General features: G+C 55.6%; 1 protein-coding gene across 8 annotated transcripts in view; it reads left to right on the top strand.

The window, feature by feature from the left end:
• Positions 1-18,549, top strand: part of R3HDM2 (R3H domain containing 2) — a 106,238-nt gene that overhangs the window by 70,881 nt on the left and 16,808 nt on the right. For 5 of the 8 annotated variants that reach the window (XM_084610625.1, XM_084610628.1, XM_084610627.1 and 2 more), the window contains exons 6-14: positions 1,841-1,919; positions 2,710-2,769; positions 4,535-4,675; positions 5,091-5,199; positions 5,879-5,974; positions 8,647-8,678; positions 8,779-8,832; positions 11,771-11,991; positions 14,314-14,474. In XM_084610625.1, coding sequence (XP_084466751.1) covers positions 1,841-1,919; positions 2,710-2,769; positions 4,535-4,675; positions 5,091-5,199; positions 5,879-5,974; positions 8,647-8,678; positions 8,779-8,832; positions 11,771-11,991; positions 14,314-14,474 — 953 coding nt within the window. The remainder of the gene's footprint in view (positions 1-1,840; positions 1,920-2,709; positions 2,770-4,534; positions 4,676-5,090; positions 5,200-5,878; positions 5,975-8,646; positions 8,679-8,778; positions 8,833-11,770; positions 11,992-14,313; positions 14,475-18,549) is intronic. The other 3 variants (XM_084610630.1, XM_084610624.1, XM_084610623.1) reach the window with 1 other exon arrangement.

Here is an 18,549-nt window from a genome sequence, read left to right as displayed (position 1 = left end):
AGAGTCACTCTTCTGCCAGCTCCACTGTGCTGGGGCAGGTGGAATGTCCCATACAGCTTTTCTACTACCACTTAAAGAAGGATGTTCATGGTGAAGAGACCTCTGAGGTCTAGGATACAAAAGTAATTCAAGTGCAAGGCTTCTAAGCGTTCACTTTTGGCCACTAGAGGGCATCCCACAAGCACTGCCGGGGGCGGGGGGGGGGTGACCTGTTTAACAGTGTAGTGGGGGGGAGGCACTGAGAACATCAGGCTCTTGCAGATTTCTTTTCAGCCTCCTTAACTTTTGCATGAAGATTTTTACTTCTCTGAATGTTAAATAGATTTTTAAAATGAAAACGTTCCCTTCTAGGAGGTGGTAGAATCTCCTTCCTTAGAAGTTTTTAAGGTCAGGCTTGACAAAGCCCTGGCTGGGATGATTTAATTGGGGATTGGTCCTGCTTTGAGCAGGGGGTTGGACTAGATGACCTCCTGAGGTCCCTTCCAACCCTGATATTCTATGATTCTATGATTCTCTAATTGTTGTTTGCAATGCTTCGCAAACTGTTTTATTCTGGATCTTTGTGGGTTCTTATAGGGCCCCGGTGACCAGATCATCTGATATGTATTCATGTTTTAATCTTCCCTCTGCCCCTGGGGGTTTAAGGAACTATCACTCCCTCCATGTTACAGCTAGGGAAACTGAGGAACAGAGCAATTCTCTGACTTGCTCACGATCGTGGAAGGAGTGTGTGGCAGAGCCAGGAATTGAACCCAGGTATTCTGGGTCCCTGTCAAGCGTCGTAATCACAAGAAAAGGAGTACTTGTGGCACCTTAGAGACTAACCAGTTTATTTGAGCATAAGCTTTCGTGAGCTAAGCTGTAGCTCACGAAAGCTTATGCTCAAATAAATTGGTTAGTCTCTAAGGTGCCACAAGTACTCCTTTTCTTTTTGCAAATACAGACTAACACGGCTGTTACTCTGAAACCTGTAATCACAAGAGCAGTCTCCCTTCCTTTTGAATGGCTGTGACAAAGTGGGAATGTTCTTAATGTTTCCTCTGAATACTGTGTGGGTGCCTCAGTTTCCCCTATGCGTTTCTTAAGTATCTAGGTGGTGGGATAAAGGCATATGATTGTTGCAGAACCCTAGAGGGCAGGGGTGATGGTGTCTGCACAGAGAATGGCCGACACCCTGTCTCCTGGCAATTGATGGTCTGGGCCCTTCCCCCCTGCAAGGTGAGAGCTGAAGGTGTTGGAGAACAAAGAGATCAGGTGGCCTCCTTGCCCGAGAAAGTGACAAAGGCCAGAGGAGGGGCTGGAGGAGGTTTCAGTTTGGAGCTGGCTGGGGAGACTGGGGGGAGGCCCAGAACTGGGGTCTGGGCTCCCTACCCCCCAAGATGGACCTGACTGAGACGTCCTGTTTTCTGTACCTACAAGCTCTGTTTTGGACTTGGTTCCTGTCGTCTAATAAACCTTCTGTTTTACTGGCTGGCTGAGAGTCACGGTGAATCTCAGGAAGTGGGGGGTGCAGGGCCCTGACTCCCCCACACTCTGTGACCATGGCTAGTAGTAAGAATCTTTCAACTGCTAATCTAGGGCTAATTTCTCTATCTCTAAGCAGAGTCAGCTCCATTGCTTCGTACGCACTCATGCTGGCAGTGACTTTGAGCCCTAGAGAGTGACTCTAGGAATCCCGTCACTTTCCCTTTGTGCTGCCTGTGTGATGGGTAATTGTGTTTCCATAGCATTTAGAAGCCCCAGTACTGGATCAGGACCCATAGCGCTAGGCCCTGAATACACTTTGAACAAAAAGACAGGACGCTTCCTTTAATCTGTTCTGTTGTTGTTGTTGTTTCAGATTCCAGCCAAGAATACACAGACTCCACTGGAATAGATTTGCATGAATTTTTAGTAAATACACTGAAAAAAAATCCAAGGTAGGTCGCAAGATGGCAAAACCACCAGTTGATTGAGCGGAGGGAGGAAGATGCTGTTAACCGGTGCTCCACACTCCAGGGATTAAGGGAAGGGCTTGCATGACTGCAGACAAAATGTGGGGGGGGGAGGGGCAGAAGGGGGCTGTCAGAAATCGCAAACCCCCCTGGCGGTGGGTTTCACATCTTGGAGTTCAGGGGGACTTGGCCCAGAGTAGGCGGTTGATAAACCCAGGCAGGAGGAGCAGTAATTTCATTATTGCAGGTTAGTGAAACAGACATGCTTGTGCATTATGGATTCAAACCGAGGGAGGGAAAATAATTGGTTTGAATACAGGCAGGAAGGGAGCCTTAATTGCTCTAAAATCCTTCCTCTGAATAGCTATCAAAGACCTGTCTGGAGAGTGCCTGCCACAATATCAGTAATAAATAATATCAAACTGAATTCCAAGCACTGGTTAGGCATAAAAATAACTAGCTTGTGTTTCTATCCATATGGCCACCACCGGCGCAAGGATCCCAGAAACACAGTCGTCATACAGCAATGGATCGCCTTGAATGGAAAAACTTGACTCATCATTGATTATGTATTTTTTTTATACTCTGCAGCTGAGGGAGGGCGAAGCCTGTATGTTTAACAGCCTGGAGCTTTGCTAATGCCAGGCACTTTCTGTTTCTCAGAGGTAGAGGGGTGTTCATCTGCAATTATGGAAGCGAGCTGCATTCTTCTCTCCTCTTCGAAACGTGATTTATTTATTCATTCCTTCTTTTCCTCCCCACTTTTTCTGGACAGGGATCGAATGATGCTGCTAAAGTTAGAACAGGAGATTCTGGAATTTATTAGCGATAACAAGTAAGTGGCCAGCAGAGTTTGCATGAAGCGAAGCTGGCTGGTGGCTTGGGAAGTAGGAGGCGCTCTCACTCTGCCGGGGGACGAGAACAAGGCTCACGCATGTCTGCTAAGAGAGCTGTTTGAAAACAGCCTGCTCCATCTGCCATGCTCTACGGTTCCCATTGCCACCAATCTGAGCACTGGACAATATTGAATGTGTCTGTTTATCCTCCCACAGCCCTGGGCTGCAGGGCAGAGCTGTTCCCCCGTTTCACAGATAGACTTCAGGATGTGTCTTCCCTGCACAGTTCACCTGGGTGTCTGGCCTCCTGGTCAGCCTAGGCTGCATGTCAGCCTCCCCACAGCAAAGCCCTCTCCGCATTGCTGGGTCCTTATTGGTTCTGCATTTGCTTGGGTGTGGCTTGGGGCATAGCCAATGGGTCTTTGTGCTGAGATGCTCTAGGATTCTTTCCCAGTCACTTGTGTCAATTCCAGGGTAACTTGTCTGTCCTTTGGGGGAGGCTCCCTGGGGGCATTGGAGGACTATCCACACTTGAGAGACTTAGCCAGTGTCCTCACTGTAAAATGGGCGGGTTCCTGCCCGAGTTAAAGTACACTCAAACTCTAACCCACCCTCCTAGCCGTGTAAGCTCGCCTGGGCTTGAAACACCTGGAAAACCCAGGTCAGAGGTTTGGCTGGACGATGGGTGGGTTGGGGTTAGTGACTTGCCCAGGGTCACACAGGAACTCTGTGGCAGAGCAGGGAATTGAGCACAGATCTGCAGGCCAGCCCCTGGCCCATGGGAGACTGGCTCGTTCCTGGGCCTGGGAAGACTTTCGCTGTCTAGCTGCTGTTCGAATCCAGACCAAGTCGTAGTGACTGAAAGCGCCAACCGTGTGAAATGAGTTTGGGTCCCAGGCCAGTTCGCAGGGCCTATGTCACAAAGGCTGGCTCAGCTGTTGGCAGGAGCTTATGAGCAGAGAAGCCTGGGGGCAAGGCAAACCCATTGCCCTCTCTCCCCCAGAGGTGCTCCTTGCAGGGCAGAGCTGGGGCAAAGTGGCAGGGGCAGGCGTCTGGTGCTGGTGCCCCCCCACATCTGGAGGTCAGAGCGAGAGCTCACTGCCCAGGCCTGGATGTGTCCAAAAGTGACCCTTTCTGCTTTGTTTGTTTGAAGGATGCATTTTAAAGATGCTCCTGTTTTGTAAGGCCCCCTCTAAACAAGGGGCTTGAGATTTGAAATAACAGGGATTTTCGAAGGGTTTTCCTCTTGCTCTGCAGCAGCTCAAAACACAAAGTGCTTTTCGACCTGTCCTACTCCCCTCTCGTTCCTGCCCAGAGCCCTTGAGAGCACCCGTCCCTCCACGGGTGCTCCCACCCTTCACACAGCCTGTGGGTATGGTTGGGAGCTGTCATTGGGAGCTCTCAAATGGCTTTACACGGGAGATAGGGTGAAAGAACTCCATGCTTGACCCAGCTCCCATTGGAACCAGCTTCTGACCTGAGGCCCCAATCCAGCGAAGCCGCAAAGCACGGGATTAAAGTTAAGCGGCATCTTGGAGAATCGGGACCGGGGCTCATAGCTGGTCTTTCTTCCCTGGGTCCCGGCTCAGCAGCGTTAAGCCCGTGAGCCACCCCACCCCGGCTTTGGCGCATGGAGTCGCCGAGACCCGAGCACGTGTTAAAATGCTTTGTTGAATCAGGCCCCTGATCCTTCTGGGCTGAGCCCTGTTTGCGCCAGGTTAATCTGGTCTGTTTAACGCCGTCTGAATACGCCTCTGTTCTCAGCAGTCAGGTCAAGAAGTTCCCTCAGATGACCTCATATCACAGGATGCTCTTGCACAGGGTAGCTGCCTACTTCGGCATGGACCATAACGTTGACCAAACTGGGAAAGCCGTCATTATCAACAAGACCAGTAACACCAGGATGTAAGGAGAGCCCTGGGGAGGGCTGGGAAACCCCTCCCAAGCAACCCCTTCCCTTCCCCATCCCCAAAGCACTCCTGGGATATTTCACAGCCTCATCCCAACAGGCCTTAAAGGGGTGTGGGTGTGGGGAGGAGGGAATGAAGGAGGAGGGAAGCCTAGAGACCCACCCTCCCAAATCCAAGTGCAGACATGAGTGGCAGCTTTCTCTTTCCTTGAATGCACTGACTCCCCAGCCTGCCTGCACCAGGCTGGGCGATCTGACAGCAGCTTGAGTCACCCAGTGGCTTGCAGCCTCGAACCTCTGCCCCGACCTCCTCTGCCTCGCACGCCCGGCCTGCCTGGCAGCAGAGTAACACAGGGAAGGTTCCTGTTCACCTTTGCCTACCCCTCGTGACAACGTCTTTCCTCCCCACAGCCCCGAGCAAAGGTTCTCTGAGCACATCAAAGACGAGAAGAACGTGGACTTTCCACAGAGGTTCATCCTAAAGCGAGACGACGCCAGCATGGACCGGGACGATAATCAGGTGGGTTTGGGTGAGACGTATCCAGGTCCTTCCTGAAAGCCGAGCTTTGCTCTGTGTTCTTGGCGTCTTGGTCATCCGGGAATGGGACCCACCGGGGTTTTGATCAGTGAGTTTGGGGATGTTCCTGCTTGCATGGGAGCAGCTTTGCACTTGGGAGGTGTAATTTCCGGCTCCAGTAGACATACACGCCCTAGTTTTCATCCGGCAAGATCTATAAAAATAGCAGGATGGACTAGCCACCCGAGCGTAACCCTGTCTGAGATCCTAGAAGGGTGGTTGGGGCCGTTGCAGAGGGCCTGCTATTTTTAGCACACTAGCTTGATCAGAGCTCGCACGTGTCTGTGTTGCTGAACTGGAGATTTTACACCTCCCAGCAGCTGTGCAGACGTTCCCTTAGAAATGGAGGTGTGCGCATTCCAGCCACAAATGGCATCTGCAGCTGTGACCTCTCTCCAGTCAGCTGATCCAAAGCAGAGCTGGGACACGTGCCAATTAAGACCCCTGAGCGTTTCCTGCCAGCAGCAGTCGTTTGGGGCAGAGCCCTTGCCCGGTTATCAGAGCACCGTGCAGACCTCGGGCGCCGCATTGTGATCAGTGTGCCACATGGCCTTCCCCTGCTGCTACACTCAGGGTGCGTGGAGCCAACGTTTAACCAGCCGAATTCTGCTTGTCACTCTAGATCAGGATCCCATTGCAGGATGGGAGGAGGAGCAAATCAATAGAAGAGAGAGAAGAGGAGTATCAGAGGGTCAGAGAGCGGATATTTGCACGAGAGGTAAGGCTGGCTGCTAGCAGAGCTTCCCCCCTTCTTGGTTCTCAAGGTGCTTTTTCTTTGGAGCCCCTCCACTCCCTAGTCAGCTGCCCCTCTGCCCCACTCCGCACTTGTTATAGTTTTGGCATATGAATAGATGTATGGGCTCAGGGGGTTGGATCCGGCAGTGGGTTTGCCATTTCACTGACCTGTCGTTCTTGAGCGCTGGATCAGTGTCGCTAGGTTAGAAACGGGGGTGTGACAGGTTCTCCCCAGGGTGCCATCTGGAACTGGGGTACCACTGAGCCCCCTGGCCCACCAGCCTGGGCTCCTTCTCACATTGTACTGCGGTGACAAGCTGCAAAGCCCTCCAGCCTGCACTTTCACCAGCATTCACACAGGTAGGGACACACCCAGATACCATTACACACAGGCTTTCTAACCACCAGCTTCCCAGCTTGGGAACCCAGAGCAGTACCGTCCTGCCCTGGTCAAATCTGGCCAGTATACGGGTTTAATACCCGATCTGCCTCTCCCTCAACGTGAAGAGAACAATGAACACTTGTAGTAACTAAGCAGAGATTTTCCCCAAGCACTCCAGTCAAAGCTCATTAGTTTAGATTAAAACAAAATCAAGTTTATTAACTACAAAAGATAGATTTTAAGTGATTATAAGGACTAGCAAACAGATCAAAGTAGATTACCTGGCAAATTAAAAACACAAACTAAGCTTAATATACTAAAGAGATTGGATATGAATTAGCAGATTCTCACCCTAAGAGATGATACCAGCAGGCTGCAGATCCTTAAGGGCCAAACTGCACTTGCTTTACAGCTTGGATTCAAGTGATTCATTCACAGGCTAGAAATCTCTTTAGCTTGGGTCCAGCACTTCCCCCAGTTCAGTCCTTATTCCTCAGGTGTTTCCAGGTGTCTTGTGTGGGGAGTGAAGAGTCCCAGATGATGTCACTCCCCGCTTTATATAGCTTTTGCATATGGCAGGAACCCATTGTTTCGAAGCTTGGTTCCCAGACTAGTCTGTGGGAAAATATTGACATCCCAAGATGGAGTCCAGCATCATGTGGTCTGGTCACATGTCCTTGTAGAGTCATGGCAGCCATTACTCACAGGCTGTTTGGAGTGTTCTCAGGAAGGCTCACCAGGTGGGAGATAAGCTTTTCCTGAGGCCTGTTGTTCTTCTTAATAGCCCATTGCTGAGTGGGCGTTACCCAGGTGTAACTACATTTGAAGTACTGATTCATAGTCAATATCCATAACTTCAGAGACAAAAACGATCATATTCCGCAAACCATAACTTTTCCAGTGACACCTCACAGGACTTGTCTTGCATGAAATGCATCATAATTATGTTATAACCGTATCATAATAACATGAATACGAGCTGCAGTGTCACGGGGCAGGGCACCAAGATTTTTTGAAAGCTGCTGGTGATTCCGGGGGCCCCGCTTGAGACACTTGCTTTTCAGGAAGGGTAGAGCACCCTCCCTCTGGGAATCCAGCCCTTTTCAGTCGGCTCCAGTTAGGTACCCAAAAATTTCCTGGCCCCCGTTTCTAATTTAGCCATGCTGAGCTGGCACATGAGGGAATACTGACCACACCCGTGTGTCTGCGCCTTCCAGATGTTAGCGGTTGTATTTCTTCCTTTTGCTAAGTGGCCAGCTGACGTGGAAGTTGCTCAAGGAATTTGCTCCCTGGAGGCAGCTGGTGGAGGTAGCAATCCGGACCCCTGTGGGAGGTTACGGGATGGAAGTGGGGTGAGAGCGGGGTCAGTGGTGTGATAGAGGCCGTGCTGAGCCGTTCCTGTTTGCAGCCTGCTCTGGGCAGGATTGTTGTGCCAGGACAAACGGGAGGGGTTGGATTTAGTGACCGTTCCAAATGCTAATCTGCATCTCGGCTGGTTAATAGCCTGCCTGCTCACCAGCTACACGCAGCAGCGAAAACCTCCTGGCTTTACCTGCCATGCCCCCCACTCCCTCCGAGGGGTCCCGGAACACTGAAAAGACCCCTGCTCCAAGCCCTGCCGGGAGCTGCCATGCTTCTGGCCAAGGGGAGAGTCCGGATACAGCGCCCCGGGAGCTAGTCAGTGCTACTGGCCGGTGGCCCGGGGGAGTCATTGTCTAGTGACCCTTGGGAGACAACCATGTAGCCTCTGGCAGGTGGGGCTGCATCTGAGCAGCGTGTAGGAAACTGAGCACACAGTGTTCATCGTGCCTTGTTGGGAGCCACGTGCTGAACTCCGGCAACACTGCCGGGTGTGAGCCACTGACGTGCTCGGAAATGTGGGAACTATGAAAGCAGTGCTGCATTGCCTAGTGGTTGGAGCAGGGCTAGGGAGTCATCAGGACTCCTGGGTTCTCTTCCGTGTGTGACGGTGAGCAAGTCCCTTCTTCTCTCCATGCCGTGTGAGCTACTTTATAGACCAGCATGCTCTAGCACTGGGGAGAGTTGTGGGCTAAGATCTGTGAAGTGCTGGGACATCATGGGGAGGAAGGAGCTAGAAAAGGTACCTGATGCTCCAGTGATGGGCCTGGAATAAGGGCAGTCCCGTCCTGAGCCCAGCCCCGTCTAGCCCACTCCGTGTTCAGACGCCCCTTTGTTTGTAATGTGCCAAGACTGCTGCCTTATGAATTATTTCCCATTTTCTTTCCCGCTCCTCGTCTCCACCCTGCCACTAGACCGGTCAGAACGGATATCTGAACGACAGCAGGTTAGTACCATCCAGCATGCTTCACGGCCACACCTGTCGCTTTCTCAGGGGAGGCCACGGTAACCCTGTAACCATGCTTTTCTCTGATGTTAACCAACAGACTCTCCAAGGAAGGCTTTTCTTCTAGCTCTCACAAAAGGAGGCAGATTTTTAGGTACCTCTGTGTGGTTTCTTGCGTACGTTGTTCTGCAGAGTGAGCTCGCCCCATGCATGGCTGCTTGTGGAGTCCTTTGAGTCGTATCTTTTGCAACATCCGTTGGTTTTTTTTGTCTCCCAAACTAAATGGCTGCGGAGTCGTATTTGCTGATTCATTCCAAACGAGGGCTGAAGGGTCATGGGGGAAGGTGGGGAGGCAAAAGGCTCATAGGATCATAACTCTTCAGGAGCCACGCGGCCCCACCTGCGTTCTCAGGGTGATAAACCCCAGATGTCTAAACAGTGATCAAAGTCGCATCTCATCACACATGTATCTGTGTTTCGTCCTCGTGGGGGTGGTTGGACGGCTGAGCCCTGGCTGTACACGTTCCCCAGGCATTGCTGCAGGGAGCCCAGGGAATCCACTTCAGCCCCATTTTTGGTTGATTTCTTTTAACGGATGGACGGTTCCGTCTGATGAAAGGGGCCAGATTAAGAGCCCTAAGGGCTCTTTGCACCTGCAGAGCAGACAGGCTAGGCCAGGGCTGTGGGCGCTTGGTGCACCGTTCCCCGTTTTTGAAGGTGGTAAGTGAACCAGGAACATTTGGGAGCTGCTGGCCTAGGCAAACACAGAGCTACGTTTCCCCCAGCGGCAGGAGGGGACCTCTAGGCAACAGCTGAGTCTGCATGGCCCATTCGCACCCCCTCCCCGTCCCTGGGAGGCTGCAGGTGTGAGTCCTTCTTGCGGCGGGGGCTTTTCAGAGAGGGGGGTACAAAGTTTCAGAAGGGCCTACGGACTTTGGGGCCTACGTCCTCAGTCCCGCAGGCCATGGCCCTTGTCTGCGGGGAGCTGGACTGACCCGGCGCCTGGTGGTTCAGTGCCCGGCTCTGTCTCGCTCACTCCCCTCCACCAGACCCCAGGGCCCCTGGGGCACAGAAGCCGAGCCCACCCGACATGTGGCGCCGTGGTGGCATCTCGGGCTGCTGCGCTTGCAGCAGGCTCAAAAAAGCCAATGGCGAGAAGCCGAACAGCTGCTTGGGATTAATCTTTATCCCTCCCACGTTGTGTTTCCTGTAATCTCGGCTTTCCGGCACCACCACCAGGGCAGTGGCATTGGGGGAGGGGGCGGGGCTGGAGCAGCAGGGCAGTGGCAAGTCCCCCTGCTCCTTAATGAGCCCCGCGGCCGTTCCAGAACATTCTCTCCGTGCTGTTAAAGAACAAGATTCACCGCGAAGAGCTCGGCGCTAACGAATGCCCTTGGAGCACTAGCTGTAGTGCGACTAGCTCGGGGCGCGGCTTGAGACGGCACTGACGGGCAGTTGCTGTGTGGCAGGGTTTGGATGTGGGCGCTGCGGAATTGCTCAGGGTGTTAGCAAGGGAGAATGTGGGGCCTATCCACCTGGAGGTCATCGGGGGCAGGTCTGGGATGGCTGGCAGGTGTTCTCAGCTGGCCAGAGGAATCGGCCGGGGGTGGGGCATTGCGACAGAGGATTGAATGGAGACTCAACTCCCTCCTCCATAGCTCCGAAAGCGTTCCCCTGTCCCGAATGGGATGTGAGGGATGCCGATAGGAGAGTGGGGGTGTTGGACGTCCGACCCCGGCCCTTGCTGTAATGGGACAGTTCTGCCTCCCACCAGCACGATACTCAGCCGTTAGAAGCAAAGCAACACTCCAGTTCCCCGGCATCTCGGCCAAGCGAGGGCCGTGGAGGGCACCGGGTGTGGTTTCCAGAAGCTACGTCTGCTTTGCTTAGCTGGTTATTTGCCCCCACTGTCCTCCGAGGTGCTGCGGCTTCACCAGTCCGCCCTCTCTGCGGTAGACGTCGAGCTCCCACTCGGACCAGTGGGTCGTGTGCAATATATATTATCGCCCCATGGCTGGGAGCGGGGTAGAGGAGGCGGGCTCTGCTCTGAACACCAGCGTGGGGAGCAGCTGCAGCTCGGGGAGGTGTCCCGATCAGCTGGAGCCGGTGTTCTAACGGATCACAAAACTCAACGGAAGCCCCACCCCTCCCGCAGCATGGCCTCATGGCACCCATTCATGCCCTCCTGGTTTTGCACAACTCTCCCTCTTTGCATCTTGGGTCCGGGCTCCCAGCCCAGAGGCCAAGGTGATGCCCATTAGTTCAGCTCTGATTGTGCGTCGGAGCGAGCCCCCAAAGCCTCTCTCTCCAGCTGGATGGCGTTTGTGACAATTCCCCAGAGATTGTTTCTGGTTCTGCTGCCCCACACGTTCACGGCACCCCTTCCTGTGGGGGCAGGAGGGCTGGGCATTGGTCCCGCCGAAGCCCACCAGCACGCCTGGCACTGGGCAGAGCAAGCCACTCATGCTGCACTAAGTTACATCTGCCACCATTTAATGGGCTTCCTCTGCCATGGCTCCCTCCTAACATCCAGCCCCCACCCTAGGGGGAATCTGGCCCCATCCCCTGTCAGCTGGGAGCACGCTACAAATAGCGGTGTGGACGGAACAGCACCAGCAGAGGCTCGGGCTGGCCACCCGAGGTCAGACCCAGGGAGCAGCATGGCCTTGAACTTGGGTGGGCAGCCTGAGCCTCCATCAGTGCCACATCCACCCAGCTCTTTTTAGTGCGCCAGCAGGAGTCCGTCTGCCCGGGCGGGGAGGCTCGCCCCCAGCTGCAGTGTAGACGTCCCCTTCAGCTCTTGGTGTGGGGTGGGGGTCAGCCAGGTGCATGGATCTCTGGCCAGAGCCAGCCCAGTCCTGCTGTCGGGGCGGCTTCTCAGTGGATCTGCGGGCTCCAGGATGTTCGTTCCCACGCAGCCATGTGAGCGAGGCCATTGGGAAAGTCCTGGGGACTCCTGCAGCCCCATTTCCCTTCATGCAGGCATGTCTGGTGCCGGCGTGCTGGGCTCCAGAGCTCCCTGCTGCCACTCGCTCTCGTTCGTGTACTCCCCTCTGCTGGGAGAGACCGTGTAACCGCTGTGGTCTCTGCAGGGGGAACCGGGACGCTCTGAACCGGGCCTCGGGCAGCCGTCAGAGCAGCACAGAGAGTGAGCTGAAGTCTCTGGAGCCCCGGCCCTGGAGCAGCACAGACTCGGACAGCTCCATCCGCAACCTGCGCCCGCCCGTCACTAAAGCCAGCAGCTTCAGCGGCATCTCCATTCTCACGCGAGGGGACAGCATTGGGAGCAGCGTCAGCAGGACGGCCAGGCCAGGTACCGCGCAGAGCTGGTGATTCCGGTGTCGTGCAATTGTGAGCTCGGGGGGGCTCGTGTATCTCTGGGTAGCTACCAGACACTGGGGGCCCTATCTAACATGTCACTCTGGGGGGACTGGAACTGGTGACCTCCTGGCCCAGCAACGTGTGTGTTCCCTGCAGTGCCACGCTCCCATCCTGTGGGCCTGCAGCTGCTGTGCGCCCATTCCTCCCGGTCCGCGGGCTCTCGCTGCTGGAAGGGGACTTTGCCCGGGCAAGACAAACCGTCCTGCCCTTTTCTTGCTCTCAGGGGGAAGGAGCCAATAATTAGCTGATCTCGTCAGACTTAGCCTAAGAGCAGGGTCAGATGCTGCCAATTCTTAGAGCACCACTAAATGCAGGCTAGAGTTTCAGACGCACCATAACGGATTTCAACCCCCACGCCTTGGTGACCAGGCCAGAACTGACACCGGTCCCTGGCCCAGGGAGAATGCCGGTTAAGGGCATTTCGGGGGGGGTTACTAGCACTCCGACTGGTTCCTTGTTCGGGAGACCAGCTGTACGTCACAGGCAGAAAAAGCAGTGTGCTGAATTTCGAGGTGTCCTCAGGCGTTTTCAGGGGAGAACGCCTGTGGTTCCATCATCACTTGAACGCAGTGGTGATGGCTGAGTAGCCACATGTCAAGTGACAAAAATCTTAGCCAGAGGAGAATGAAATCCTGCTTCCCCCTTCGCTCTAACGCTCCCTCCAAAGAGCGGCCGTCACCGTGCTGTGCTGAGAAACTCCTAGATGAGCTTAGATTCATTAGTTAGTTTAGGTTAGTAGGGTTTTACATCGTTTGGCTTCATCGCAACAATTTGATCCAGTGAAGGAGTAAAGAACTGACCTTGGAATCTGCCGGGTGTTATTTCAGAGCATAGACTGGCTCTTACAACAGAGCTTTTACCTTGTAACTCCAGGGCTGGGCACATCCCATTGTGAGGCCAGGTTTTCTTAAGAATTTGGGGCTAGATTTTCACATGCCCAGCACCCACAACCGGGGCTAGATTTTTCAAATGGTGGGAGCTGAGCTCTTTTGAAAATATGGCCCCAACTGTGTAATTAGCGGCACGGCAGAGGACCTGTTCTCGCTATTTCTGATTGCAGGGAGGTGTGCGTACTCTTTCCCGCGGCTATCTCTTGGGTGCATGGTCTGATTTGGATTCAGACTTCATACGTTGGCTAACCAATTGAAAGTACCTTTTCTTTTTGCTCAGAAAAAAGGTAACCTGCAATTAAAGAAACCAACGTTCTCCAAACCTGCTATTGACAAACGTGCGGGCGTGCTAGGCCCATGCAGGGGTTAGGCAATTATTCTGCAGATTTACGACTCATCAAATTGCCGCTTTTTCTATAGGAACCACTTTGTGCTGGGCTGTGGAGACCTGGGAGTCTAATGCGAATATTTTCCTCTGCCTGGCACCAGAATCTGCTTCAATTCCCCAGGTCTGCTGCTCCTGTTTACCCTGGCTCCTTCCCCTAGCTATGCAGCAGGCACATGGTGCAGGACCTCGCTCCTGGCTCTGGGCATGGTTTTGCACCCGGTAGGAGCAGGAGAGTTGGGGAATTGAACCAGATTCCGGTGCCAGGCAGAGCAAAATATTCGCATTCGCTCCCCCAAGCGTGTCAAGCACTTCACACCCCTGGAATGTGAGATCCCAGCCAAGCTGCAGTTAGCGAACAGACCAAAGGGAGCCAGGAAACTCATCAGTGCAGCATCTGAGCACCGCAGAAAGCCATGAGGGCGGGCGCTGGGTGCGCCTACCCTGCACTCCAGAGGCGTGACTGCAGTGCTGCGCCAGCCGTACATAAAGCTGCCGTAGCACCGGCCCGAGGACGCAGTCAGGGTTGCACTTGGGTGGCTAGCCAGGGCTGCTAGTGGTAGCGAGCTAGCTTGTTGAAAGCTAGCTCAGGCATGCCCACGTGTCGCACCTCCTGCTTGCAGTGCCGGCAGGGAGAGGGGAAGTGCTGGGTTGGTAGCCCTCCTGGCTTTCCCACCGAGCCGCTAGTGATGTGTTAGAACAAGCGACCTGCCACCTCGATGGCTGCCGAGGACCCCGAGACCCCTCCGAAGAGCAGCACCAGCTCCTCATCTGCTGTGACCTAGGAGCACGTTGGTCCCAGTGCGGCTCCCAGAGCGGAAGCTTTCTCAGGGGAAGGTTTCCATTGGGCAGGCAGACGCAAATGTCTTTACACAGATGAATGAGCCCAGGGGAAGCAGCCGGGGGTGGACGGGGAGCCGGGCCATCTCCTGGGTCCATCTCCCAGGTACCAACACTGCCTCCTGTCTCTCCATTCAAGGTCTGTCGCTAGCCCCGGAAGCATGCAGCCAAGTCGCCTCGTCCCAGCCTGGCCGAGGGAGCTTCTTGCCATGCCCTGTGCAGCAGCAGCCGCAGCAGCACCAAGCACTCCCACCTGCTCCCCAGCAACAGCCGGCGATGAGCAATCACCTGATCTCCCCGGTGAGTCACAGCTCTGCGTCCTCAGGCTCCCTCCTGCCGGCTCCGGAAGTGCAGTAGCGTTCGCGCTCCCAGCTCCAGAGGCTGAGAATCGGGCTTTGTTGGCAGCAGGTTGGCTTCAGCCTCCTGGTTGCAGAGGTTTCGGGGGGGGACCCTCCCTTCCCCCTTCCCTGCCACCTGCACAGTTGCGGTTGCCTCGCTGTGTCTTAGCTTGGTGCTGTGCAAAACGTCGGCTAACGGGGCGCCTGCGGGAAAAGGCAGCCCGCACCGCTAGTTCGGCCCCCGGATCAGGCCCTCGAGTTCGACTTCTAAAGGGGCTTAGGTGCCCAGATCCTATTGCCTTTCAGTAAGTCAGGCCCCCAACGCCCGTAGGCTCCTCAGGAGGGAGACGGAGTGTGCATTCCGGTTCTTTGGGCAGGGCTGTGATTTCCCAGCGTGCCCTGGAGCCAGAGGGCTCACTGCAGAGTGTTTGTGGGCTGCGCTGCCCAGCAATCCCATGCCCGTTGCCCTGCCTGCCCTGGCACTGCCAGGTCTGTGGGCGCCTGGCCTCATGGCTGGGTGGGTTCACGCCAGCTGCTCTAGCTGGACACTGGGTGCAGATGTAGGGCTCTGCCTTCCTGGCGTAGCTGCGCCCCCAGACCTCGCTGTGTTGCTCTGTCACCGTGACTTCCCCGTGAGTCATGGGTCACACCTGCAGAAGTCACCCGAAGAGGATAAGTGGAGCTGGTGTCCTGAGCTTTCTATCTGCAAAGTGCCGCCAGAACCACCAGCCCTCCGTCTGCCCCAGGAAGCGGGTGGCCGAGGCAGAGGGGTAGAGCGCCTTGCCGCAGGCCGCAGAGCCAGTGTTGGGAGCCAGGATTCCAACCGGGGGCTCCTGGCTCTCTGGCCTGGGCTCTGCTCTGGCTCTCTGAAAGCTCTCCATCTGAAGACGCGGACTCCAGAGCCATTCCCCTGCCGTGGAGTGGGAGCTGGAAGGTCCCCGGGTGAAATTTTCCCTTCTTAGCTTGAGCGTTTCCTTCCTTTGGCTGGCACCAGCCTGGTGCTTACCCCTCCTGAGGACGGGGTCTGAGATTGGCAGGGTTGAGCAGCCCAGCGGGGGGATCAAGGAACCCGGCAGCTGTTGTCTGACCTCAGGCCGGGCCGCTTGTCTTGTCACCTCTAAGCAAACACTTCTGTGCAAACACCAGCAAAGGCTGCGCCATGCCCAGCCTGCCCACACTGCCACCTGTCTGTGCCTCTGCAGGGCACATGGCGTTGCCTGGATCCTCGTTCCTGTGGCTCAGGGGAAGCAGGAATGCCCTGGAGCTCTGGGCAGGTCCATACCCCCTCCTCTGAGAATCCCACCAATGCTCAGCTGATGGCCTGAGTAGGCCGTGTTGCCTGAGCTTCGTGATGCAGAGGGCTGCCTTGGCAACTTGCATCTGGCCTGCCTGTAAACTGACATGAAAACAAAGCCTCATACGCCAGCTCCTTGTTCCTCTGCGTGTTCGGACCTGCAGCCCTTCGGGCTGCTGCTTGTCTGAATTCTCCCGCCCTGCAATCCTGCAGCCGGTTAGCTTTGTCTCCCAGCTGCAGTCAGAGGAGCAGGAGGCCTGGGATTGAGCCCTGGGGCTGGAGTTTGGTCTCCCGTGTTTTAAAAGGCCCAGGTTCATCTCCCCATCATCCTTGCCCTGGGTCAAGCCCAGGGGATGCTCCACCAGTCTGGAGTGCCAGATGCGGACCCACGGCCCTTTAGAGAGCACCCGTGTTTGATGTTTCTCCTGACACAGCTCCATTCTCGGAGTCTGCAGGAACCGTGTCTCCGCGGCTGCCTCTTGCTGTAGTTCGTTGGCCACCCGCCACCCCTAAATGACGAGGTGAGGGTCAGTGGCTGTGGTGGTAGCCGGTCCCAGCCGCTGGCAGGGGAGCTCTGCATTGCTGCCTGCGTACGGTGCCGGCTTTCGCTCCCGCTTGCCGATCGGAATGTCTCACTCCGGTCTGTTCTGAGTTCTCTGTGGATCGCTTCCAAAGCTGTGTTTCTCTACGTGGAGTTTTCTCAATGTCCCCTTTCCCGCTCTCCCCGCAGCAGGTTCCCCAAAGGAGCAAGGGGACCGTTGCGGGGCCTCAGAATGGGTTCAGTGCCACACGCTGGACTTGGTGGGCCCCCGGCGTGTGGATCGGCTCAGAGGAATGGCCGGCCACAGGCCACGCGACATGTCGTCCGTGCTGGTGCAGCTCCCCGGGGGACTGGCGCTGATCGGAAAGCTTGTTGGTGTCTGCTCAGCGGCAGGAAGTCTTGTGGGAATTGTAACCTCTCTTGGGACCAAGTCCCAAGGTTTTGTTGCAGGGGATTGTGGGAAGCTCCGTGTTTGCCTTTCCACCCAGCTAAAAATCAGCTCCCCAGTGACCTCTGTGCTCTTCCCTCGCTGTGTCAGCTCCGGTTCCCTGCAGCCACAGCAACGAGCTGAAGTGCGTCACCACCAGCCTTTGCCCCAGGGCTGCCAGGGAGCTGCCCGGGGGAAGGGGCAGATGGGGTAGCCCGGGGGGAGCTGGAGACAGAAGGGGCTCCCAAGCAATGAGACTGGTGGTAGGTTTGAGGGCGTGGAAGGGTCCAGTGAAGACCAGGGTTGACCATTGGAGACTCCTTGTCTTCCATCTAGTACAGCCCAGCCCCAGCTCCTCGAGGCCCCTCTGCCCCTAGGTGGGTTGGGAACTTGCTAATTTCTGAAGAGCCAGTGGAGCTCGTGCACTGGGGAGCGGCAGGAGGGCACGAGCCAGAGCTGCTTGTAAGACCAGAATAAATGGATAGAAACTGGCCAGCAACAAATGTAGGCTTGAAATATGGGGAAGGTTTCTAACCGTCAGCGGAGTGACCCTCTGGAACAGGCTTCCCAGGGGAGCAGTGGGGTCAGAAACCCTAACCGGCTTCCAGCCTGAGCTTGGTTAGTCTATGGAGGGGATGGTGTGATGGGACTGCCTACGATGGTATGTAGCCGATCTGTGACTGCGGAGGGCTCTGAGTTACGACAGAGAATTCTTCCCGGGAGTCTGTCTGTCGGGTCTTGCCCACATGCTCAGGCTCTAATTGGTGGCTGTATTTGGGGTCAGGAAGGAATTTCCCCCCAGGTCAGGTTGGCAGAGACCCTGGGGAGGTTTCACCTTCCTCTTCAGCGTGGGGCACGGGTCACTTGCAGGTTTAAACTAGTGTCGGTGGTGGATTCTCTGTACCATGATCTGTCATGGCTCAGCCGGAGGCTAGGGGCTGTTATAGGAGTGGGTGGGCGAGGTTCTGTGGCCTGCAACGTGAGGGAGGCCAGACTAGCTGATCAGGATGGTCCCTTCCGACCTTAGAGTCTGTGAGTCGAAGCTCTGGGGTGCTGAGCAAACTGGCATTGGCACAACACGCGCTGCTGGGCGCCGCGACGAGAGGCCCCGGCCAGGGCCCGTTACTGGGCCCCAGCGTAACACGCCCAGAGCCGTTTGTCTTCACCCCAGAGCTCCATTCCCTTCCGTCTGACTTCCGCTCCATATCCCATAAGGCACAGAGCTCCGCAAGGAAGCAAAGCACCGTGGGATGCCCACCCAGAATGCCATGCGCTTACTCTACACGCAGCCCTAGCCATGTAGACGGGCTGATAGTGTGTGTGCAGTCAGTGCCCACAGCATCCTCCGGACAGTTCGCCTGCCGAAACTCGGTGCGAATGAAACCCCTCGGTGTAGACAAGGGTGGAGACTGTCTGCGTGTTGTGTGGCTGGCTCCCCGCCCGACCTTGCCCTTATCCAGGGAGGGTCGCCACTGATCCAAGGCTTGCAGGGAGAGTTTGTCCGTGGGTTGGGGGGTGGGTGTTAACCCCGCAGCGAGAATCCCTTGGGAAAGCAGCTCAGCAGAACCACAGAAGCCAAGCAGGGCAACTTCACACACCCCTCGCACCCCCGGGCAGCTATAACTCACCAGGGGTGACATGGTGCCAGGCTGGGGTTCAGAGCTGTCCGAGTTCCATCCACAACTGAATGGAAAGCAGCAGATGTGGCTTGGGATGGCAGGGGCCTTGGGGTGCTGAATTGCGCCAGCTGCCCCAAAAGCTGGGGGGAGCCCTGC

The sequence above is a fragment of the Lepidochelys olivacea genome (genome assembly GCF_965140295.1).
Source record: "Lepidochelys olivacea isolate rLepOli2 genome assembly, chromosome: 20".
Taxonomy (NCBI): domain Eukaryota; kingdom Metazoa; phylum Chordata; order Testudines; family Cheloniidae; genus Lepidochelys; species Lepidochelys olivacea.
The sequence above is the reverse complement of the archived record's forward strand: the minus strand, read 5'-3'. Positions and strand labels throughout refer to the sequence as shown.